We start from the raw sequence: 25,517 nt of genomic DNA, 5'->3' as shown, positions 1-25,517 counted from the left end.
TTATTGGCTAATCAGCTTTAAACCTCGTCCCCAGGCTACTGGCGCACAGCACATATACGGTGTGGAAGCACTGGGGGGAGGTGCTGTGGGAGATGATTGATGGGAGGTCAAGCCAATGGCTGTGTCAGGAGTTTTTCCCGATGTTCGTATTGGGTAAAGTTTGACGCGTTGGTCAACCAGACCTTCTACACATATTGGGCAGAAGTGTCTGGGAACAAGATTAAATCAGCTTAAACATACTATAGCCTACTCTTAATTCTACCCATCTGTCTCAAACCACATCTTTCTTTTCTCCTATTGGTCAGGTGGGCCGTGTAAGACCAATGAGGTTGCAGTGATGCACTCACCCTGCAATGTTATTGGTGGAGACGCTCTTGGAGAGGGAGAGGCCTGATCGGACACGCCGAGAACCCAGGAGGGACTGACGGAGACTGTCGGACGGATAGATGGCTGAGCTGGGCCTCTCCTTCATCATAGGGGCTGGAGAGAGAGAGAGAGAGAGAGAGAGAGAGAGATGGATGGACAGAGAGAGAGAGAGAGAGAGAGAGAGAGAGAGAGAGAGAGAGAGAGACACACAGAGAGAGTTGTGTGGTTGAGACAAATACTGGAATTTCAACTTAAGATTTAAGGTACTTACAGGTAGATAGCCTGATAAGATAAAAACCCAAATCTCCCCAATGTGTTTACTCAAACTGCTACTACAACATTGACTTAGTTATAGAAGGATACATACAAGCCATTCCAACGCTGGAAAAACTGATATCCTTATGCACACTTGATACGCAGTGGCCTCCTTAGCTAAACTGCAGCATATACACATCAATATACAATACACATCAAATACATAGTGCAGTGGCTTGTTGTGTCCAACAGGTGGCACTGGAGTATTACAACACATACACATGCCCTGTGAGAGCAGGAGGGAGAGGAGGGAAGGAAACGACATGGAAGTTGTTGAGGAAAAGAGAAAACTCACTTTTGGTCCTCAGAGCCACATTCTGCAGAGCTGAGCTGTTCCTGACCATAGCCAGCTTCTGTTGCTGCAGAAACCAACACACCAGACCAGTCAGACCCAGTTCAACACTCACTCACCAGTTGTGCAATTTTAGAAAACATGTTGTTTTAGACAGGAACCTCGTCATATACATACTTCTTCTATTTTATAGTTTATATTTAAGCAGACATTCTTATTGGGGGCAACTCAAAAGCTGTCAAAGAAGGATGCTGGACACTTTGAAAGCAACATAATTCTATTCTTTACACAATTGACTCTCAATTGACTGAGGCAGGGACAGATATTGCATTAACGTTGATGGGCTCATAGCTCAAGATTCAAGATTCAAGATTTCTTTATTTGTCACGTGCATACAAGTATACAGTGAAATGCAAAAGTGACAGTGCCACAGAGTAGTGCAACAACACAATAAGTTTTAAAATACAATAAAATAAAAATAGAAGTACTAAAAAATATACAGTATGGACAGTATAAACAGTATAAACAATATGAACAGTATAGCCAGTAAGCAATATAAATAGCAGATGGATGATTATGTGTGTGCATATGTGTTAGAATGACAGTGCATGTGTGAGTGACTTGAGGGGGGCACTGGTGGGGTCATCGTTGACAATTCTGATGGCATGGGGGAAGAAACTCAGTCTTAGCCTCTCTGTTTTTGCTGCATGACAGCGGAGGCGTTTTCCTGACGGCAGCGGCTGGAACAGTCCATGTTTCGGGTGGTGAGGGTCCTTCATAATCCTGTATGCTCTGGTCCTACACCTCCTGGTGTACAGGACATGGAGAGGGGGGGTTGGAGCTCCCATGGTCTTTTCTGCCAGGCGTACCACCCTTTGCAGAGTTCGCCTGTCCTGGGCCGTGCTGTTACCGTACCAGACGGTGATGTTGCCAGCCAGGATGCTCTCCACAGCTCCAGAGTAGAAGGACTGAAGGATCCTCCGGGAGACTCTGAATTTCCTCAGTTGCCTGAGATGGAACAGGCGCTGCCTTGCCTTTCCCACCAGAGAACTGATGTGGGTAGTCCAGGTCAGGTCTTCTGAGATGTGGACTCCCAGGTATTTAAAACTGCTCACCCTGTCCACAGCAGTCCCTCCGATGTCCAGCGGTGTGTAGGCCCTTAGTTGTTGTGCTCTCCTGAAGTCCACAATCAGCTCTTTTGTCTTGGAGACATTCAGGATGAGACTGTTCTCCTGACACCAGAGTGACAGGTCCGCCACCTCGTCCAGGTAGCCTTTCTCATTGTTATCTGAGATCAGCCCCACCACGACCGTGTCGTCCGCAAACTTGATGATGGAGTTTTCGCTGGACTTAGCCACACAGTCGTGGGTGTACAGGGAGTAGAGGAGGGGACTAAGGACACAGCCCTGGGGGGACCCTGTGCTCAGTGTGAGTGAGCTGGAGGTGTGTCTACCCACCCTGACCACCTGTGGCCTGGCCGTCAGAAAGTCCAGGATCCAGGCACACAGGGGAATGTTCAGTCCTAGACCAATCATCTTATCAGCCAGTCTGGTGGGGACTATGGTGTTGAACGCTGAGCTATAGTCTATAAACAGCATTCTCACATAGCCCCCCTTCTGCCTGTCCAGGTGGGAGAGAGTGGTGTGGAGGACCTGGGAAACTGCATCGTCTGTAGATCTGTTTGGTCTATATGCGAACTGCAGTGGGTCCAGGGTCGGAGGGAGGGAGGAGCAGATGTAATCCTTAATCAGCCTCTCGAAGCACTTCATGACCACTGAGGTTAGAGCCACGGGTCTGTAGTCATTCAAGCAGGCTGGGGAGGTGATCTTGGGCACAGGGACGATAGATGATCTTTTAAAACAGGTGGGAACTACAGAATTAGCTAGTGAAAGGTTGAATATAGTGGTGAACACAGGAGCTAGCTGGTTAGCACAGGTCTTGAGTACTCTCCCAGGTATGCCATCCGGGCCAGCAGCCTTCCTAGTGTTCACCTTCAGCAGAGCCCTCCTCACGTCGTGTTCCGTCACGGAGAGTGCTTGCTCTGCCCCAGCGTGTGAACTCCCGTCAGCCGCGCTAGCCAGCACTCTGACGTTGTTGTTGTTAGCCGGCGCGCTAGCGGTGGTGTTGCCAGCCTCAAACCGTGCATAAAAAGAGTTCAGGTCTTCAGCTAGGGAGGCATCTGCACTTCCGGTTGAGGAGGGTGTGTGCCGGTAATCCGTAATAGATCGTAGTCCTCGCCATAGTCCCCTGGTGTCGTTGCTCTCCATCTGCGCCTGCATTCTGTCTGCGTATCTCCTCTTGGCGGCTTTCACCGCCCTCCGCAGTTTGTAGGACTCCGCTTTATACTCCTCCATGCTGCCGGATGCCAGCCCGGAGTTGTAAGCGGCGGTGCGAGCCCTCAGAGCGGCACGGATGGAGCTGTCGACCCAGGGTTTCTGGTTGGGGTAGATCTTTACCGTTGTCGTTGGTACGATGTTATCGGCTAATGTAGAGATGAAGTCCAAGACGGTCTCTGTAAACTCGCTGACATCGCTGGAACTTGATTGAAACATATCCCAGTCGACGTCACTCAGCGCGTCTTGTAGCGCGGCCTCTGATTGGTCGGACCACCGCTTTCCCTCCCTTTTCACGACCGCTACCTGTTGGATCCTCTGTTTGTAAACAGGCATCAACAGAATGGCGCAGTGATCTGATTTCCCAAAGGGAGGGTGGGAAACAGCTTTGTACCCATTCTTAAACTGAGTATAACAATGGTCCAAAGTTCTATCTCCCCTGGTGGCACACTTGATGTGTTGACGGAAGTTAGGCATAACTTTTTTAAGGTTAGCCCGATTGAAATCACCTGTTATTATCATCGCCGCCTCAGGGTGGTTGCTCTGATGCCGGCACAGCGTATCATGTAGGGTCGATAGCGCTGCCTCGGTGTTGGCCTGTGGTGGAATGTAGACGGCCGTGATGATGATTGAGCTGAACTCCCGGGGAAGGTAGAATGGGCGGCATGAGATGGTCAGATGCTCCAGGTCAGCCGAGCAGGACTGAGAAAGCGTCGTTACGTTGTTAGGGTTACACCAGTTGTTGTTGGTCATGAAACAAACTCCACCACCCTTGGATTTGCCGGACTCCTCCGTTCTATCCGCCCGGAAAACAGAGAAGGACTCGGAAGGGCAGATGACTCGGTCCGGTACCAACGAGGTAAGCCATGTCTCTGTTAGACAAAGGATGTTACAGTCTCTTACGTCTCGCTGGAAAGTAATCCTCGCCCTTAGATCATCCATCTTGTTCTCCAGAGACTGGACATTAGCAAGAAGTATGCTAGGCAGAGGTGGACGGTGGGCCTGAGCTCTCAGCCGGTTCCGAATGCCTGCCCGCTTTCCCCGGTGTTTCCTCCTCTTTTTTGGCGCGCTCCCATTGTTGTTATCGTGGGGGGTCCTTCTGATCTCCGCCGGCCACGCCGTGTCGATAGAATAATTATCCAAAATACTTGGTCTTAAGTTGTAGTTTAAATGTAGAAGTGTGTCCTTTTCGTAGGATATCAGTGCCAGTGAGTTTCTCACAATGAGAAAGTTTAGAAAACACATAAAAGCTAAAAAAACGCACATCCTCTGCGGAGCTCTCACAACGGCGACCGGCATCGGCGGCGCCATTTTATATGCTCTTAGAGTCTTTTATGGACAAGTGTCTTTGAGTATTGTGAAAAGGTCTTTACAACTATAATATTATTATTATTATTAGAAAAAATAATATTTATTTTTCATACCTTGGTGATGCTAATTTCATCTGCCTTGGTCCAAATGTCAATACAATTCTATATACCGTGCATTCAGAAAGTATTAAGACCCCTTCACTTTTTCCACATTTTGTTATGTTACAGCCTAATGACAAAGCCAAAACAGGTTTTTAGAAATGTTTGCTAATTTATTAAAACCTGAAATATCACCTTTACATAAGTATACAGACCCTTTACTCAGTACTTTGTTGAAGCACCTTTGGCAGTGATTACCGCCTTATGTCTTCTTGGCTATGATGCTACAAGTTTGGCACACCTGTATTTGGGGAGTTCCTCCTATTCTTCTCTGCAGGTCCTCTCAAGCTCTGTCAGGTTGGATGGGGACCGTCGGTGCACAGCTATTCTCAGGTCTCTCCAGAAATGTCTGATCAGGTTCAAGACCGGGCTCTGGCTGGGCCACTCAAGGACCATTCCGAGACTTGTCCCAAAGCCACTCCTGCGTTGTCTTGGCTGTGCTTAGGGTCGTTGTCCTGTTGGAAGGTGAACCTTCGCCCCAGTCTGAGGTCCTGAGCGCTCTGGAGCAGGTTTTCATCAAGGATCTCTCTGTACTTTGCTCCTTTCATCTTTCCCTCGATCCTGATCAGTCTCCCAGTCCCTGCCATTGAAAAACATCCCCACAACATGATGCTGCCACAACCATGCTTCACCGTCAGGATGGTATTGGCCAGGTGATGAGCGGTGCCTGGTTTCCTCCAGACAGGACACTTGGTATTCAGGCCAAAGAGTTCAATCTTGGTTTCATCAGACCAGAGAATTTTGTTTCTCATGGTCTGAGAGTCCTTTAGGTGCCTTTTGGCAAACTCCAAGCGGGCTGTCATGTGCTTTTTACTGAGCAGTGGCTTCTGTCTGGCCACTCTACCATAAAGGCCGGATTGGTGGAATGCTAGAGATGGTTGTCCTTCTGGAAGGTTCTCCTATCTCCACAGAGGAACTCTGGAGCTCTGTCAGAGTGACCATTGGGTTCTTGGTCACCTCCCTGACGATGGCCCTTCTCCTCCTATTGCCTATTGTTTGGCTGGGCGGCCATCTCTAGGAAGAGTATTGGTGGTGTCATAGCAAAGGGTCTGAATACTTATGTACATGAGGTATTTCTTTATTTTAATTTTAATAAATTTACTAAAATTTCGCTTTGTCATTCTGGGGTATTGTGTTTGGATTGATGGCAAATTATTTTAATTTAATCCATTTTAAATTGAGTCTATAACACAAGAAAATGTGGAAAAAGTGAAGGGGTCTGAATATTTTCCGAAGGCACTGTACAGTGCCCTGTTTAAGTAATGGGACAGTGAAGCATGTTTTCCTCTTTTGGCTCTACACTCCCAAAGTTTGGATAAATCAAACAATTATTATCAGGTTAAAGTAGAGATTCTCAGCTTTTATTTGATGGTATTTATGTACATATTGGTTTCACCATTCAGAAATTACAAGACTTTTTATGCATAGTCCCCCTATTTTAAGGGACAATTGGCTTGACAGGTGTTTCTGGTAAGTCAGGTGTGTTCCGTCACATAGTTTGTGCAGGCATAAGAGAGCTGTCAATGTCTAGTATTGATTCAAGGCTTTGCATTTGCCTTTGGAGTTTGCTTTTGGTGTCTGTCAACATGAGGACCAACAAAGAGGTGTCAATGAAAGTCAAGGAAGTCATTATTAGGCTGAAAAGTCTGAAATGGATGGTTAAACCAATATGTAACCAATATATACACAAATACCAAAAAATAAAAGCTGAGAATCTCTACTTTAACCTCAATGGTAGTTGTTTGAAGTCAAATCCAAACGTTTGGAGTGTAGAGCCAAAAGAAGAAAAAATGCTTTACTGTCCCATTACTTACGCAGGGCACTGTACATCTCAGTTTTCACTGGGCTGCCCCTTTAACACAGTTGAGTCTACTCTGAATGGTATCAATCATGTTCACTAACCCTATATTACAGGGACACAAGAAATAATCGCAGTCTCCACTCTTTCTTTCTTATCTCTTCCCCCTTCCTGACTTCCCTTTATCCCCCCTCCCCCTTCCCCCTCTCCCCTCTCTTACCCTTTGTTTCATCTTGGCACAGTTGGCCAGTGAGTCTCGACAGCGGTTGTGGATGGTGACATTGCAGGCTGCAACACAGAAACACACAGAAGGGTCAGCACAGTAGTCAACACACACACACACACACACACACACACACACACACACACACACACACACACACACACACACACACACACACACACACACACACACACACACACACACACACACACACACCATTTCCAAGAGGCAAAACAGAAAATACACCATAAAATAGCCACTGTTGTTGAGCATGCATTTGTGTAAGTCGAGAAATAATGGGACCATATTCTCCTTCGTTAACTGTTGACATAAATGTGTGCACACACTAGCTAGTATAGACAATGTAAGATGTCAAGTGGAAAGTGACCAGCTGTGACACTGTGACAGGTCTTGTCATGTCCACAATGATATTATGCAGGCATCAAAACATAGTGAAATGTTATTGTGACTTCAAGCCTAAGCTTCAAACACCCCGGCCCTCCCCCATCCTCTTTGTCCCCGCACCCCCTCTCATTGTTAGAGAGACACTTCCTGCGGCATGTTTTTTAGACAGGAAGTCCACTTTTATTGTAGATGAAAGGTTGAGAGGATGTCGGAGGCAGGAGTGTGTGTGTGTGTGTGTGTGTGTGTGAATGTGTGTGAGAGAGAGAGAGAGAGAGAGTGTGACAGAGGTTGAAATTGAAGGTCCATACATGCAATTGAGATTTCGAGATGATGGACATTGTGTTTTATCCCAGAGGATTTATTGCATTTGCATGCTCATTATGGAGAGAAATCTGATCCTGGACGGCTGGAGGTTCGTTGGTCTCTCAATTGAGGGCAAAAGTCTCACGCAGTTCCCTATTCGATGATCCATACTTCAATTAATGATTGAGTACAAATGCTCCGCTTTTTATACACCGGGCGTCTCATGCGTCACTACGGCGCGTAAAATACACAATAAAGAAACATACATTTACACTTTCACTGCATTGGTGTTGCAAACATTGTAGCCTACCGCTTTTCTCTGTTCAACTGTATTCTTAACTGGCCCATGTATTGATCGCACATTCCTCAAAGAGAAATGCATCTCAGCCCATTCATATACGTCATTGTGGCGTTCAGTTAAATTTCGGTGGATGTGTACGTGTGTGTGTGTGTGTGTGTGTGTGTGTGTGTGTGTGTGGCTAAACCCACTCAACAAACATTAAAATGTCTGCTGGAGGGCCGGAGGAGCTGTGCAGTCAGTAGGTTGTCATGCGTGGTAATCACTAACTGTCACAGTGCTCTGTGGAGCATCTCACACTGATGTCATAGCTATGCCAATATAAGGTGACTCTTTAGTGTATGGATGACACATGTCTATTAATCCTCATCTTCATGGGTGTGCGGTAACTACATGCTTGTGTGATCCAGCTGAGGAGGGAGATATGTGAATGGGTGTGAGTTCTGGTCCACTATACAGGGTTGTCTTTGTTCTAACAGCAGCCCTAGGCCAGCCAGCCAGCCAGCCACAGACACAGACACAGACACAGACACACACACACACACACCCCAACAGAACTCCCATTATAAAAGTCTACATATTCCTTACTTTATCTTTCCAAAGTCCTCTCCAGGATAACACATTCAATACCAAAGCTGGCTAAATGTAGTCAAAGACAGAGAGTTATGCTTTGGTGGGGTGTACTTGGTGGCATTCCTATTTTCAACCGAGAGTTTCCACCCGAGAGGGACCGAGGGGCTAAAAATACACACTGTTTGGGTGTGTTCTCCATAAAAGCCAATGTTTTTAAGAGCACAGACTCGGCTAACATGCTTTCCACTTCAAACTCATAATGAGAGGCATACTGTTGCCTGTTCATCTGTTCAACTCGTACAACAAGTCTTAATGACACACACGCACGCATGCACACACACACACACAGTTATCAACATCTATAATGGATGAAATGTCACACTGTTAATCATTTGTTAATCGTTTAGACCCCATGGCGTTCTATATTTTACTAGAGCGGCCAGTCATTTTCACTCATACGATAAAGTAATTTAAGCATACAATACTTAAAGCATCTAAGGTAAAATCACTTCAACAAAACCATACGACTCTCTATTTTAACATTTGAATGGAAAAAACATAGGTTGTCATCGGGAAAAAAATCATGTAATGACGATACTGCACCAAAGTCTTTTCTAAGTGTTTATTTTGGCAATCGCCCTTATCTTTCTGCTTTTTTCAACTGATGAATGTAAAGTGTAACACCGTTAACCATTTTTTTATGAGTTATCAACATTAATTAATGAGTTATCAACATTTCTAACTGATGAGATGTGTCCTTAATGTAAAGTGTAACACTGTTAACCATTGATGAATGAGTTAGACAACATTTGTAACTAAACATAATCAATGTGCACCTACAGTATAACATCTAAAATAAGACACTCCAAGTGAAGTAGCTTCACCTTTTATAAGCAATTATGAACAGTAATGCATGTTTATAGGGCACATCAAGTAAAGTGATCCAACATTGCGTCATTCATAATAAGTAGTCATAATCGAATAATTCACATTAATTGTTTATTCATGCTTATCTATACTATAGTAATGACAGAGATGGCATTCACTTTTAACAAACATAACCCAATAAGAAACTGCAGCAAGGCTACTGGCCTGCTGCGGAATGGAAATAGACAAGTTAATAAACAGCAACACAGCATATAGCGAACGTGTCCCTCTAGCTAACTGTGTACTATTGGTGTTTCAACTACAAGTTGTTTCAAGCTTACGACAAAGCCCCACTGACGTGGACCTAGCTAGGTAGCTCTACGTTAGCCAGTCATGACCGTATCAAAACAAGGATATAGATAGACAAGCATCACCTTTGAAGTAAGTTGTGAGCACTGTGATTTACATCTTTTCTTTTTCTCTGAGGCAGCAGCCTACCGATCATTTGTAGATAGCCTACCGATCATTTGTAGATCTTATATATCATTTGATAGTTTTGCCCAAATAATGAGTAAAGATAGCAACATGAGAGACCTGTCAAACCCAGTTCTGCATTCATAATGTTTTTTTGAAAGTCCTTCAAAATAGTAGTTATGTTTCTCTTCAAAATACGTATACTACCCTATAAACGGTTTAAATGCTAGTCATTCTGAATTGTAACCAGATCTCGTCTTGCCATACTAGAAATAAATTAATAAGTGGAGGGTCAATTTCAGGCTCAATTTCAACCATATCTGATGATAATCATGGTGGTAATTTTAGGATAGATAGATAGAGTAAATTAATTCAGAGTACCTAATTACATACATCCGGTGTAAAAACGAGCAAATACAATTTCCCAACTGTGCAACCACTACGCAACAATTGCAAATAATATTCCATTATTTCATATCAGGGTTAGTTTTTGAAGCATTTATAAGTGCATTTATAAAGTATTAATAACTGGCTTCTGATTACAAGCTCCCAATTTGGCAAGCCTCAAGTGAATAGCGATCAGTCTAAACGTTATAATGACTTATAACTGTTTGTAAATTATTTATAATTGAATAAAAAGCCCTTTACAAATGTGACCTTAATGTAAAGTGTTACCAAAACATTTATATGAAAATAGTAGGTAAAAAACAATACACAAAAACAAAACTAATCTTATGTGTTCATTTGATTGCTCTCAACAAGCATTTCATTTCATGGGTAGACCTATGTTTATAAAATGTAATGCATTTATTGGGCTTGCCATACGATAACTTCCCTAATTTGTTGACACTTCACAGCCCTATGCGTGTGTAGGCAAAATAAAGCTTCCGTTCTGAGCTACTAGGGCATCTATTCTACCTTGAAGGTCCAAGAAATACGTCTCAATCTCTGCTATCTTCATGTTGACAATCTTGTTGACCAATACTGCCTTTGAATAGCTGCAACTTTCAAGTACATCACTGAACTCCTCTGGTACTTCAACGCACCTATCTTGACCAGTCTCGTAATATCTAACGTAACAGCACTGATGAAGACGGGAAATTGGGTAGTCTCTTTTTTTCCTCCCCCTGCAGTAACAACGTTCTGTTATAGAACGTTGCCACAAACTGATGGTAGAGAAAAGGTATTTGTTATAATTGTCCTTGAGTCTGCTTATGTCTTGCCGGTAGGTGACCATCGCTGCTCTTGCTGCGTTTTTGGCCCTGTTGCTGTTCTCCTCCAGTCGAGCGAGGTGGATCAGCATCAGACAGTGGAAGGTGGCTCCGTTGGTCCAGCGCTTGAGAGCGGGGGAGGTAATTTGATTGTCATGCAGCATTGAGTTCCTCAACTTGGTCAGATGTTCACTGAGCTTGATCTCCAGACGATGAGTCTCACTCAACAGACTCTCCTTATTCGTCAGGAACATCTGGTAGCGCTTCAGGTACTCATCCACTGCGTCACGCACATTTGACACCTTTTCCTCAGCGAAGACGCTGCGTATCAGATCTGTCATTTGGCTCTCTTTAGATTGTGTGGATTTAGCTAAGGCCAGATCAATGATCAAGGAGATAATAAGAGCTCCGAAACCTACTGCGTGAGGCACGTTGGAGAAGCCTGCTAAAGAAGAGCCTAGCTCCTTCACGTAGTCCGCGGCTTGACCGCCTGCATGAGCCAGTACACTGACAGAGTAGTCCTGAAGCCTGGCTGTAGAGTCCAGCTCAGAGTACCTTGACATGGACCAGTCAACGCCCACATCATACATGCCGCCTGCGTGGGACAGGCTATGCACCATATCGGCTTCAGCCTCTGTTGATATACCGACGCCCATTCTCGCTGTTGCTCGATTTGAGTGAGAATGCTGGAGAGAATAGAGCCTTATATCTGTAATCGTGTGTCCAAACACAGAAGTTCACTGACTCGTTGCAAGCAGGAGTCTAAATATATTGGGTTGAAGTCCTCAATTTGGGTGAACTTCCAAGAACATTTGGGTAGATGATTGACTATTTAGCTATTATGTAACCAACTATTCTGGCTAAATCGAACTATTTCCATGTCAAAAGTACATACTAAGTGACTAAAAGACCCCTAATTTCATGTCCTGCATTTAACAAATTGTCCAGAGCTCATGACTAAGTGAAAGCAGGTATTGATGTTTTTTAGTTATTTCATCATGTAAATGCGAAATGATTCCATATCCTTGTCAACAGTAATGTCATGAAAAGTCATGAAATTGCACTCTCGGTGTCTGATTTACAGAGTGATAGGGTTGAAGACAATGTGAATTGTGAGTTGCTAATCAAACATTCTGATTTTATACTGCACTGTACCGTACTGAAAAATATGGTGTGGGTACCTCAAATGATACCAAATATGAATACATAATATAAGTTAATACTGTCAAGTTGATTGCATATTCATAATATACTAAATTCTTACAGCTCTGGCCTCAAATATACTGTATGAGACACACACACACACACACACACACACACACACACACACACACACACACACACTCCCCCACATCCCAACCTAAACACACGGCTCCCCTGTCCAATTCACAGGGGCCCACAAGGACCAATTCTAATGTAGGACAAGGTCATGACCCCCTATCAAACCATCTCTGGGTCTCTGGGGCAATATGGCTCCATATCAGCCCATTGTCCAGCTCAGAGTATTTTCAGATGGACCAGGTAATGTTCATCTGCCCCCTGGGCGTCTGCCTCTCCTGATAAATGGACATCCCTTCTCTGACACTTATATCTGTAATCGTATGTCCACACACAGAAGTTCACTGACTCGTTGCAGCAGGAGTGTAAACATATTGGGTTGAAGTCCTCACCTTGGGTGAACTTCCAAGAACATCTGAGTATTTTGACTATTTAGGTATTATGTAACTAACTATTATAACTAAATAGACTATTTCCATGTGAGTAAAATACCTGTAATGTCATGTCCTGAGACATTTTTCCAGGGCTCATGACTAAGTGAAAACATGTTATGTTTTTGAGCTATTTACCATTCTGTAAATGGTGAATAACACAACTCACACACAAACAAATGCACACACTCCCCCACATCCCAACCTAACCACACAGTACCCCTGTCCCAATTCACAGGGGCCCACAGGGACCAATCCTAATGTAAGACAAGGTCATGACCCCCTATCAAACCAACTCTGGGTCAATATGGCTCCATATCAGCCCATTGTGTTAACATGGGAGAAGGTTAACTGTGGTAACCTCAGTTCATATATCTTTTAGTAATGCTTGGGACCAAGAGGGATTGTAAAAGTGTGCGTGGTCGGATATGTGTAAATGTCAGTGTCTGTGCGTGTGTACGTGTCTGTGTCTGTATCTGTGTCTGTATGCTTCAGTGAGACTTTCTGTTTGTGTGTGTGAGAAGGAAAGTATGTGTGTGTGTGTGTGTGTGTGTGTGTGTGTGTGTGTGTGTGTGTGTGTGTGTGTGTGTGTGTGTGTTCGCTCGCGCGTGCCCACGTCAGTGTGCCAGACTGCTTGTTAATCTCCCACACTGAAACTACCAGATGCACTACTTCCAGATTAGGGGGGTAGCAGCTGTGTGTCGGGGCGAGGGGGTGGGGTGGGGGCTGTTTCATAGATCCACCAAACAAAGAGAAAAGTCTCAACAGACAGGGAGGGGGCGTCATCACAGACCTTACTGTATAATCCCCTTAAACCTACAGTCTGTGGCAGCAGCACTACTGTATCTACTCTGTAAAATGGATAGATAGATAGATTGGTAGATAGATAGGTAAGTAGATAGATAGATAGATAGATAGATAGATAGATAGACACTGTAGATAGATAGATAGATAGATAGATAGATAGATAGATAGATAGACACTGTAGATAGATAGATAGATAGATAGATAGATAGATAGATAGATAGATAGATAGATAGACACTGTAGATAGATAGATAGATAGATAGATAGATAGATAGATAGATAGATAGATAGATAGATAGATAGATAGATAGATAGATAGATAGACACTGTAGATAGATAGATAGATAGATAAATAGATAGATAAATAGATAGATAGATAGATAGATAGATAGATAGATAGATAGATAGATAGATAGATAGACACTGTAGATAGATAGATAGATAAATAGATAGATAGACACTGTAGATAGATAAATAAACAAACAGACGGACGGACAGACAGACAGACACTGTAGATAGATATAGACAGACAGACAGACAGACAGACAGACAGACAGACAGACACTGTAGATAGATAGATAGATAGATAGATAGATAGATAGATAGATAGATAGATAGATATTACTTCTGGGTTATTCTTTATCTCAGAATACTGGAAACTGGATTAAAAATTGGCAGATTGAACAGGTGGCAATCAGGCAACATTGTGATGATTCATAAAAGGTCTATGTTGAAGATAGACCATAGGCCTTCTTAAGAGGATGATGGATTGAATACATCTTTATTTTATAGGAGATTATAAGAAAAATAGTTTTTTATGGCAACATGTAAAATGCATAAGATGTCAAATGTATACAATTGCAAAAGACATGTATAAGAGGAAAAAAGTACAAGATTTAACCTAGATGTGAAAAATAAAATAAAGCATGTAAAAATTTTAAAAAATAAATAAATAAAAGATAGGTCAAACGCTATGTTGATATGAAACATTACACAAACTTTCCACTATAATGTAATCAAATCATGTCTAGGCACCAGATACCCTAACTGGTTTAGAGTCAATACACAAACAAAGAACCCAAACACTGCAGTGAGAACTACAGCCATGCTGTAAATAACCTGAAATAGCCTCACACCTCAAATCTCTCTCTCTCTCTCTCTCCCTCTCTCTCCCTCTCTCTTCTCCCCATCCCTCCAGTGTATCTTCGCCCTCTCTCTCACCTCCAGTGTGATTGGCAATGATAATGTATTCATGCCCCCTTCAGCCCAATACCACCCCCTCCCTCCGAACACGCCCACACACACCCGAACCTAGATCTGACCCTCCAAACATAATGATGCCCTCAACCCAAATCAATAGCCTACGAGCCGTGCTCTGAGCTACAGCTGGTGTACCCCTCTTCACCCCCCAATGCAATCTCTGTGCCCACTGTCTCTCTCAGTCTGAAGGGCCGGATACAAGACACACACAGACAATAGACACACACACACACACACACACACACACATATTGCATACACGCGTGCGCACAAAAACACACACACACACACACACACAAACATCTCCCCCTTTGGCAACAGACATGTGTAATTACACCCCATGCCAGGAGCCTTCCCTCTCCAACCCCCATGCCCCTCTACACCCCCTCCCTCTCTCTTTCTGTCTGTCTATCTATCTTTTTCTCCATCTCTTCCTCTCTGCTTGAACCCCCTCTTCTGAGCTACAGGGGTCAAGGTAACGAGGTAAAAGCAGGAGCGTATTGGTCAATACCAGACAAAATGAGAAATACTGTGTGTGTGTGTGTGTGTGTGTGGTATAGATATCCCAACCTGTAACCCAGTTTCTGGGCTGAAACACAGCAGTCACCTTTGCAATGCAAAAATAGTCTTCTTTATATTCATTTCATAATAAAAAATAAACGTTGACTGTTTGAAGTGAACAAAAACGTTCATGTATATTCAATCATACACGTGGGTCACATCTGGTGTGTATCGCAATATTTTGTTCCTTTTGCCTCACCCACAAGTTCACAGTTAGCATTGAGAGAATAGCAAAACAAATAAACTAATGAATAGAATTTGACACTGAAAGATTGCCTTTGTACTTCACAGTTGTTTATGAAGAGGCGCATGCCATAAGGCTCATTTCAAAACAGGAAGATGATGGCTAAGCAAAACATAAAAATAACATATGTCCTTCTCAGAAAGACTTCCTTTTTTCTTTCTCCAGCTAACTCCCCAGTTGTCTAATTGTATCATCATGCATCATCCCTCCTCTTTCGCCTCTTCTTCCCTCACATCCTTCCAATGCCTACTGATTCTGTCTTCCTCTCGCTCTCCCTCTCATCTTTTATCTCCCTTCATATCCCTCTCTCATCCTATCTTGTTCTCTTGTTGTCTTTCTCTCCTTATTCCTCTCTCCCTCCCTATTTACCTCTCTTTCCCAACCTCTTCTATCTCTCTCCGTCTATCCCCCTCTTTCTCTCTCTCTCTCTGACGGTAAAAACACCAAACGTAATGACATACTCGCCTCAAGTGACCTGAGAGCTGATAGGCCCTGAGGACTCTCTCTCACGCCCCCGTTCTTTTTCCTAATCCTGTACCTGTGCCTTCTATTTACTCCACTCCTTCCCCATCCCTCCTTTTCTCCTGTCTTTATCTAACCAGTACCCTCTCTCATTGTCCTCTACCTGTACCATCTACTATGCCTCCCTCCATCTCTTTCCATCTCTTTCCATCTCTTTCCGCCCTCTTTATCTTGTTTTCCCTCTGTTTATAACATATCTCCCTGCCTTTATTTGTTCGCCCCCTTTGCCCTCAAGTCTCCTCCCCTCCCCTCCTCTCTCTCTCTCTTCCTCTCCCTCTCTCAGCTGTTCCTCCAGGCCAGTGGAGAGGGAGGCAGGTCGTCTGATCAGCGCTCCCCACACACTGACAGCATTGTCTGGACCGGGCAGGGGGGGAGGGAGGGGTTCCTCTGGAAGTCAGCAGCTGATTGATTCTCAAAGGGAGGGAGGGAAGGAGAGAGGGAGGGAGGGAGAGAGAAATGGAGGGAGGGGAAGAAAGAAAAACAGCGAGAGGGGAAGGCAGGAGGAATCCCTCCTCCTGTGCACTCCCCCCCTACTACTCCCTCTCTCTGTCTGTCTCACCCGTTCACACCATCTCACTTGTTGTTTTTGATCCCTAGCTTTGGCTCATATTTGTCACGTTTGTACTTTTTATCCTTATCGATCCCTCGCTCTTTCTCCCCCACTGCTCTTTTTCCTCTTTCATTTATCTTTTTTTTCCTCTTTCTTTCTCTGGATGATTGTTCTTTTTCTTGCCCCCTCCCCAATAACTTTCTCTCTCATTGTTCGTTTGATCCACCTCCTTCTTCCTAAAAACAATTTTGGTCCACAGGGCAAGCCCCCACCCCCCCCTCACCCTATGCCGTTCAAGTCATTTCCACTCAAACTCACTTCCACACACACACACACACACACACACACTCAACAAAAGGGTCAACTTCGAGACCGTCCTAGTTTGTCCGACCCCGAGGCAAGATGTCTGTTGGGCCACTGATTTGGCGACATCAATACATCAATATCCCAAATAATGTTGTAGGTAATGGAAATGTATGTTACACTGAATGAGGTTGTGTGTGTGTGTGTGTGTGTGTGTGTGTGTGTGTGTGTGTGTGTGGTACTCACTAGGGCAGCTGAGGGCCTCTTTAGCAGTGATGCTCTTGTTGCAGGCAGAACAGAGGGTGGTGGCGGACACAGTGAGGGAGGTGAAGAGATGGCCGTTGCTGTAGCGCGCCTCCCGCTCCCGCGCCTCCTTCTCCCTCTCCTTCATCCGCTCCTTCTCTTTGTTCTGCCCGAGAGAGAATAAAAAAGGAGAGAGAAATCAGCACCCATCCGTGATCAATCTGAAACATTACGAAACTGAGAAAGCATCACCGAATAGATTGACAATCATTCGCAGAAAGCTTCAACGCTGCCCTGACCTCAGAGAGCTCCTCACACTCACACGCACGCACACACACGCACACACACACACACACACACACACACACACACACACACACACGCACACACACCCTCTCAAAGTAGCATCTTTCATCCACAGAATAACATCACCAAAGATCAAAAATGATTTTACCTACAGGAATCCTAAGGTTAACTCAACGGTTTTGCTGTTGCTCATCTTTCCCTACTGTGCCACTGCAGTGTGTGTGTGTGTATGGTTTTATACAGTACACCGTCCTGGATAAGGACAGCTGGCACATGAGGAATTGTGAACGGGGTGTGTTTTCAAGAAAAGACCAATATGCTTTCTCTCGCTCCCACACAAAAAGATTGGCAGCCTAAGGACAAAAGGACACGACTGTAGCATACCGTATCTTTAATCTCATTATTACAGTGCGGAGAGCATTCTATGCTGTCTCAGCACAAGTGTATTCAGTGTGTGACAGTGTGTGTCCTGAAGTGTTAGGGGGGTGTGTGTGTGCGACTAAAGTGTGAATGTGCCAGCCATTGCCTCTGTCATATCCAGCTGTTTCCTAGCATGTAGCCTTGTGTTATCCCACACATTTTGAATTCCACCCTGTGCGTACAGACTACAGAGAGCTGCTGCTGCTGCTGCTAGCCTCCGACTGTGTTAAGTAAGTAAGCAGACTTGTCCGGTCTAAAGCAGCCGGAATCTCACAGCCAGCGGCCATTAGAGTATCAAGATAATCTCCTGATGTTTGAGAACACAGATAAGCAGTTTTGTCACGCCTTTTTGTTGTACTTAACAGTCTCAGCTAATTGTTGACAAACATTGAGGCGCAGCGTTGTTTATTGACGGTGGGTGATTTAAAGGTAGACTGTACGATGTCTATTTGCTAATGCTAACAGACAGTGTCGTGCCCAAACTAGCTTAAGCCTTTCAAAAATGTAAATATCAGCAAATAAGGAAGTCTGATGGATCGCATGTGTAAGTATTCAGACATATGTTCACGAAGATTACTCGCCATCAAATTTGTTTTTGAAATGGTTAGTAAGGATATTCCATCACCATAATTGCATACGGTACCATAACAAATAAAACCAAAGCCGCTTTCAAATGCACGTCAGGTCTATCATCCAAATGATGTGCTTCGATGCAATTTCAACTTAATCTCCAGAAACCCTGAGATTGTGTATGTAAATAGTTTAAACTTTCCCTGAATTTTCGCTTGCAGCTAGTTATGGCAGTCTTAAGACCCCACTATGGAAGCTAACCCCCGCTGTTTCAGTCACGAGGGTTACGGAGGGTTAAATCCCCTTCACCGGAAAACGCCACACAACCCGTGTGTTATCGGAAAAAAGGAGCAAGAGAAAAGAAACTAAAGAGGGATTTGTTAGGGGTTCCTTTGAGAGCCTAAACAAAACGCCGGGGCCCCCATTGTGTGGAGCTCATTCAGGATATGTCCTCATTGGCCCCCCTAGGGGGTAGAAGACATGTAAGACACACCCAAAGGAAAAGAGAGGATGGAGGGAGGGATTTTAATGTCGTTTTTTTTAACGAGAGGATCTCCACTCCCATTTTGTATGTTGACTTGATTTAGACAGGAGGGCATTGTGACAGGGGACATACACTCGCCGAGCATGTGCATCCCTTCATGGCCACAATATACCCATCTTCTAATGGCTCTTCCAGCATGATAATGCACCATGTCACAAAGCAAAAGTCGTCTCAAACTGGTTTCATGAACATGACAATGAGTTCAGTGTTCTTCAGTGGCCTTCCCAGTCACCGGATCTGAATCCAACAGGACACCTTTGGGATGTGGTAGAACGGGAGATTCACGGCTTGAAAGTGCACCTGAAAAATCTGCAGGAATTACGTGATGCAATCATGTCATCATGGACCAGAATCACAAAGGAATGTTTCCAACATCTTGTGGAATCAATGCCACGAAGAATCGAGGCTGTTTTGAGAGACAAGGGAGGCCCTACCCAGTATTAGTATAGTGTTCCTAATAAAGTGGTCAAGTGTATAGTAAAAGGGACACAGAATTGAAAGTGGCAATGGTGGTTTTGAACCCGCAATGCCAAGGGGCCACATGAGTCCAGAGGCTGCTGCACCTCGCTCTGAATCCTGTTAAAAGTCTTGAGCACTAAATCATTGTCTTGCATCCCGGTAATGCAGCGGTGGTGTTGGTACAATGTGAACATGGGAGGGAACCACTCATGTCCCGGGGGAAATGGCTGCATTTACAAACCTGCATGTTTAAAACACATCGGCCAAATGCATTCTTGATCTTCCGAAGCTAATTAAACACTTCCCCAATTTCCATTTCTCCCTTTACATTTCATTCAGAATCAAAGAAAAAGGCAGCAGGTGCAAAATTGGCACTGGCGCCAAGGTGTCTAAGTACATTTTTGTAAGCCACTCTTTGGTTTAATCCATAGAGTTTAACTGCATCCGTGTAGGGTCTATCCAGCAGTGTCTATCTCTGCAGCCTGCTAGCTTAACTGGCGGCAGAGTGAGCTCAGAACCAGGGACTAATCCACTCCGTCCCCCACAGAGGGACGTTATTAGACTGGCCCAGTCCCAGACGGGCCCCATACTGTATTAACGCACAGTCAGCGCTATCACTCAGACTACCTTATTATGGCTTTTTTTCTATAGAACTGCCTATTATGCTATCTGGCACAGTGACAGACTTCCCCATCCCCCCTCTTTTTCTTTCCCTCTCGCCTCTGTCTTTCTCGATCCCTCGCCTTATCTCTCTCCTCTATAGTGGATTAACAGACTGGATTAGAATCATCTGACTCAGGGGCGATAGGGGGATGGTGTGAGAGACGAGGAATGAAAGAGAGAGAAAGAGAGAGAGAGAGAGAGAGGGAGAGAGAGAGAGAGAGGGAGAGAAAAAGAAGACAGGTTGCTAGGAACATTTAATTGGAGGAAAAGAATGCCACAATGTGTTTTTGGACAGGGGGCGCCAGTCGTAAATTGTTACCAAATGCGAAGTAATGGCTTTTTAATGAGAAGAGGGCACGGCGGACAGGGAGGAAAGAGAAAAGCCGTTGTTATTGAGGAGGGATTAGTAAATACTATTAGGGGCGGGTCATGCCACAGACTTAACCTCTGCCCAAGCTTTCCAGATATCCAACCTTACTCCTCTGGGGAGTTCCATAGGGTGGGGGTGAGCAGAAGACAAGGCATTAGCACTTAGGTGTTATCACTCATGTATCCTCTCTCTCTCCCTCTCTTTCTTTTAATTTCTTTCTCTCCCTTACCTGACAAAAGCAATATCACGTCAATAAGGCTTAGAAAAAGCACAGTCGTCTTTCATCCACAGCCAGCTCCTGTTGATGCCTTCTCTCTGTGTATACAGTTGGATATAGGAAGTCTACAGAGGCTGAATCTCTTGCTCAAGGCCACAACAGCGGTATGCAAATCCCACCTGGGGATTGTGAGCTGGTAGTATTCCCTCAGGTCACACACCTTTAAACAGCCTGGCTGAGGCAGACTCTTCTCTGAAGTTCAACTCTGACCCCAGCCAGACAAAACACAGAGATGAAAGAGCCGTAAACAAGCAGTTGTGAAAACACAAACCACCGTTGGGTCAATAGACTTGCTACAGGGGGCCGTGATCGGAGAAAGTTCTGACACACATTGAGGAGAAAGTTCTTTAATGTTTTGAACGGCGGAACATCTAAAACGTCTTCATCTGAGTTAAGATGAGATCTCAGGGGTGGAAGCATAGCCTGCCTGTACTCCAGTGATTCAAGTCTACCTCTGGCCACTATTCAGTAGCGTAGCATGGATAATCCTTTGTTTCGTAACTGACTATTAGAACTCGCTCTGGGTCTTTGTGTCTATATAAGGATGCATGAGATAATTTACCTGACACATTTGGACAGAGGAAGTAACTTAGCTGGTTTCCAGTAAGCGGTGATACTGGGCTATGCTTTATTGAGTCTAATGGTTAACTAATGGTTTGGCGTGACCAGGAACCTTGCCAAGTCCTACTCCTCCCAGGCTCAGATATACTGGACAGTTACTATGGAGCTCAGTGTATGCAAGGAGATATAATGAATACAATTGACATTGCTATTTAACATTTAAAAGTCAAGTTACTTACACCATATGTCTGTGTTTTGGATGAGCCAATTTTCAATTGTCCACCAGTTTTCCGGACGGAACACAACATTTCTTGGTGTGACAGGGTAGGGCTTAAACACTACACACATGCCATATCAGAGGGGTTTCGTGTAAGAGCAGTGTTATATCCTATCCCGTCTACTGTCTGTGAGGTGTGCTATCTCATAGCGGCAGGACTCAGGAAGTCTCAGTTCCCCAACAGACTCTTGACGTTGGCAGCTGTTGTTTTTCGTGGAATAAACTGAACTCGTCTGCAGATGTCACTCAGTGGGCCAGAGGGTGCACTTGGTTTAGGAATCTAGTGTGAACACTTGTGCTTAGTATCTTGTGCTTATGTGGTGGGTCTATTAAAAGCAACCATAAATACATGACATTCAAAACCTGCCCCTTCCTCTAACCATGCAAGCTCAGACACAACAAAACTAGACAGGAAGGGAAGGAACAAAACTCACGATTGTGACGAAAAAGGTGGTTTGGAAATTGGTTTGTATACACGGTCCTGAGAAAGCTATTTTGGTTATGCTTTTTCAAATGTTTTGCTTACTTATCATGTCAGCGATCTTTTTGTCGCAAAAATGTCTGTGCTGGAGGCTCAGTATTGACTACATGCACAGGATGCACAGGAACATGCATACATTAAACTGACTTCCCTTTTCATGCATAAAGCTGTGAAGCTAGAAGAAGAAACCATGGAGACCTGGGGAAGTGGGTGGGGAGCGTTGGAGCTGGAGAGTAAGGGGGAGAACTGGACTGTTGCACAAAATGTTAGTTTTCAAGGGTTCCCAGAATGACGTGTAGACATTGACTTAGGTCAACACCATGCCTTTGCTTAGAAACATTAGCCGACATTTTACACATGTTTTCAGTGTAGCTGGATTTTAAGTGAATCTAGGTTAGGTACACAACAACATTCACTTTTGATTGACTAGGTTTTTCAACCAAAAGTCTAGTAAGTCCTTAGCCCAAATAAAAAGATACTTGACGACTATACTGTTTTGTTTTGTCTGGTGTCATTATTTGTTCTCTTTGAAGTTACTCATTATAAAATGTTTGGTAATAAGTTACTACAGATGCAACACAAGTCACACGAGCTCAGCTGACCTCTATTATGGTTGAATGAATAGCTTTGGGTGTGTCCTCTCCTCTCTTTAAGTTTCTATGTATTTATTTATTTAAAACCAGGGAGTATTCAGTAGATTCAACATGGAGACTAATCAGCCTGTAGAGAGACTGTGAGAAACAGTGAGCTGTTTGACTTAGCTCACGGAAGCGGAATCAGCCTAGTTTTATCACATGTCATAAGTGGTCAACTAACCTCAGGATGACATCAACTGAAACACAGTTGGACAACTTTGGACAAAAGCTATTCAAATGAAGTTCATAAATAGATTTGTCAGTTCTTCTTTATCTTAACTGAAAGTCATCCATGTTGTTGAATTCAGGGTAAAGCCAAAGTCAGTGGACTATAAGTCAGAAGCCTATGCTCAGATGGCATATGTAAACAATCAAGCTCAAACCAGAACACAGTTCTACAGCTCTTGGCCGTGTCAGACTAAACCAAGGAGGGGCAGGAGTGTGTGTATTCAAACATCAGAGGAAAGTCCCTTTGGGCTCCCATAAAATAGTTAGTGCTCATTAGCACATAAAGCGACACTTACAGCCCTTTCACCTTGACCTGCTAGGACAACAGCCTTTTCACCTTGGCCTGCAAGACAATCAGCCTGGGTCAGGCGTCTATTGCCTTAATTATGCCCCCACCCACCACCCCCCCGGGCTTAATGGCAGTCACTGTGCTTTACAAAAAGAGAAGAGGGGGGAGGGGCTATAATTAGAGGCGATTATAAGTGTGTCTGTACTCTACAACTGTTCCACTGCTCTCTCTGTTCCTGCGACTGAGAGTGGGGAACAGAGAGGGACACAGGATGTGGGTAAGATGTGATGGAGAGAGTGAAATCTCGCAAATACATCTACAGTGGTTCACCTAAAATGAGTTGAGTTTAATGTAGAGAACATTACTAGGCAAGGCATACAAGGAAGCAAACCAAAATATGTAATTTATGGGCATAATGAATTGTTTCTATTGCACAATCTGGTAACTATCCATCACGTGGATGACGGCAAGGTGGACACCTGACAATCAATAAAAGAGGTTGTATGAAACCGTACCTTTGGAATCCACAGTCAAAGGGCAAAAAAACAACCTGTGTGTCACTCATAAATCAGATAACGCTATCAAAACAAAATGACATAGAATTAAAAATATGAGGATTGACACAAGGGATGAACTATGGCCTTGATAACACACACTTTATCACCACAGCATGTTCAGTATTGCTGCCTCCTATTTTTCTTCCCATGTATTGCCACATGGATTGAAATGGGAATTTACTGTAAGAGCCCATGCTTAGACCAATCATATGCTTCTAAATCCACGTGGGGAAGTGCCCCAGTGCATACTGGGAGAAGTGGGACGCAGTATATGAGCGACAGAAACAGAGCCACAATGGGGAGACGCAGCTTGATGATGTCACTGACAACGTGGAGCATCTCTCTATCCAACCTCAGCTGTGCTGAGTGCAGATTTAGATGGATGTAAAGTCATTATGTGTGAGAAAGAGATGTGCAGCCGGAGAACAGATAGGCTAATTATTAACGAGAGAGAGAGAGAGAGAGAGAGAGACCCATGAGATTGAAATAGAGTGAGAAAAAGGGAGACCTAAACGAGAAAGAAAGGGGCCCGGGGTGATGGGGGGGGGTGGAGGGGGGGTTGGGGGCAGACAGATGGAGAAACGGATACAGGGGGGAAGAAAGGACCCCTGAGAGGGGAAAAGAGAGAGAGAGAGAGAGAGAGATGCGGTGAAGAGACAAAAGAGTGGAAGAGAATACCTGACAAAAGAAAGAAGGGTCCTAGCAGGTAACTCCGTTTCAGCGCGTATTGGCGGTCGAACAAAGAGAGAGACAACACACAAAGAACACAAAGAGATGTGGGGGAACTGGAGAAGACAACTACTGCGTGTTTAGAGGACTATTCTCAGGGTTATGTTATGGAACAGGAAAATACATATACATTTTGCATGAAGATCCATTGTATTAGTGTAATTGTGTCTGTGTCTGTGTGTGTTTGTGTGTGTGCGTGTGTATCCTCCATGAATGTCTGCATGACAGGATGACCAACAGTGTAACAGCTAATGCATATGTGGGTGTCTTCTAGGAAGGGGGGCATGGTAATTGGTTGAACATGGCCATACATTTACATGTTCCTATGGGTAAGGAGACTAGGAGAGACAGATGGCATCCATCATGAGGCTTAGTACACTTTGACCTTGATGGGAGACAGTCCCCCCCCCCCACCCACACACAGCACTGTGGGAAAATGAATGGATGCCCCCGCTTTTAGTCCACTGCCAGACTGTCCCAGGGGCTCACTAATTAATAAAATTAGGGTACAGCAACATGCCCTCCCGCCCACCCACCCACACACACAGACATACACACACACACACACACACACACACACACACACACACACATCCACCTACACATACCCATTATGTACGCACAAACACACATATGGAACAAGTGCTTCAAAAAGGTCAGCTTACAGACAAACAGGAACACACTGCAATGCATTAGTATAATAACCTAGCTATACAGTAGGAGTTGTTTACAAAATAACATCTATTTCCCCTAGATCTTATTTCATACATCACCAAAGAGAGGCTTACTGTCTGTACAACCCAAAACGCACCATTCCCAAAGGAAGAACACTCTGATGAAGGCTAAACAGCCCCAACGCACAAATGTGCTTCGATTTTAACACTCCTTGTGGACATTTAATAATCCAACAGAGGCATTTTCATATTTGAAAATGATTGGCTTTTTTTTTTCTCAGATGAGGAACACTTTATCTGTGTTAGGTTGTGATGGTGAGGAGAGGAGGGGTGGACCAGGTCCAACCACCCCG

At 44.3% G+C, this 25,517-nt stretch overlaps 1 protein-coding gene across 2 annotated transcripts in view; it reads right to left on the bottom strand.

Moving 5' to 3' along the window:
- The window catches only part of arhgef2b (rho/rac guanine nucleotide exchange factor (GEF) 2b), a 61,497-nt gene that overhangs the window by 10,500 nt on the left and 25,480 nt on the right, over positions 1 to 25,517 (bottom strand). For both annotated transcript variants that reach the window (XM_083679666.1, XM_083679667.1), the window contains 4 exons: positions 17,128 to 17,290; positions 6,794 to 6,861; positions 977 to 1,040; positions 348 to 480 (listed from right to left, as the gene is read on the bottom strand). In XM_083679666.1, the coding sequence (XP_083535792.1) occupies positions 348 to 480; positions 977 to 1,040; positions 6,794 to 6,861; positions 17,128 to 17,290 (428 nt within the window). The remainder of the gene's footprint in view (positions 1 to 347; positions 481 to 976; positions 1,041 to 6,793; positions 6,862 to 17,127; positions 17,291 to 25,517) is intronic.

This window comes from Argentina silus, assembly GCF_951799395.1.
Source record: "Argentina silus genome assembly, chromosome: 10".
In the NCBI taxonomy this organism is placed as follows: domain Eukaryota; kingdom Metazoa; phylum Chordata; class Actinopteri; order Argentiniformes; family Argentinidae; genus Argentina; species Argentina silus.
The sequence above is the reverse complement of the archived record's forward strand: the minus strand, read 5'-3'. Positions and strand labels throughout refer to the sequence as shown.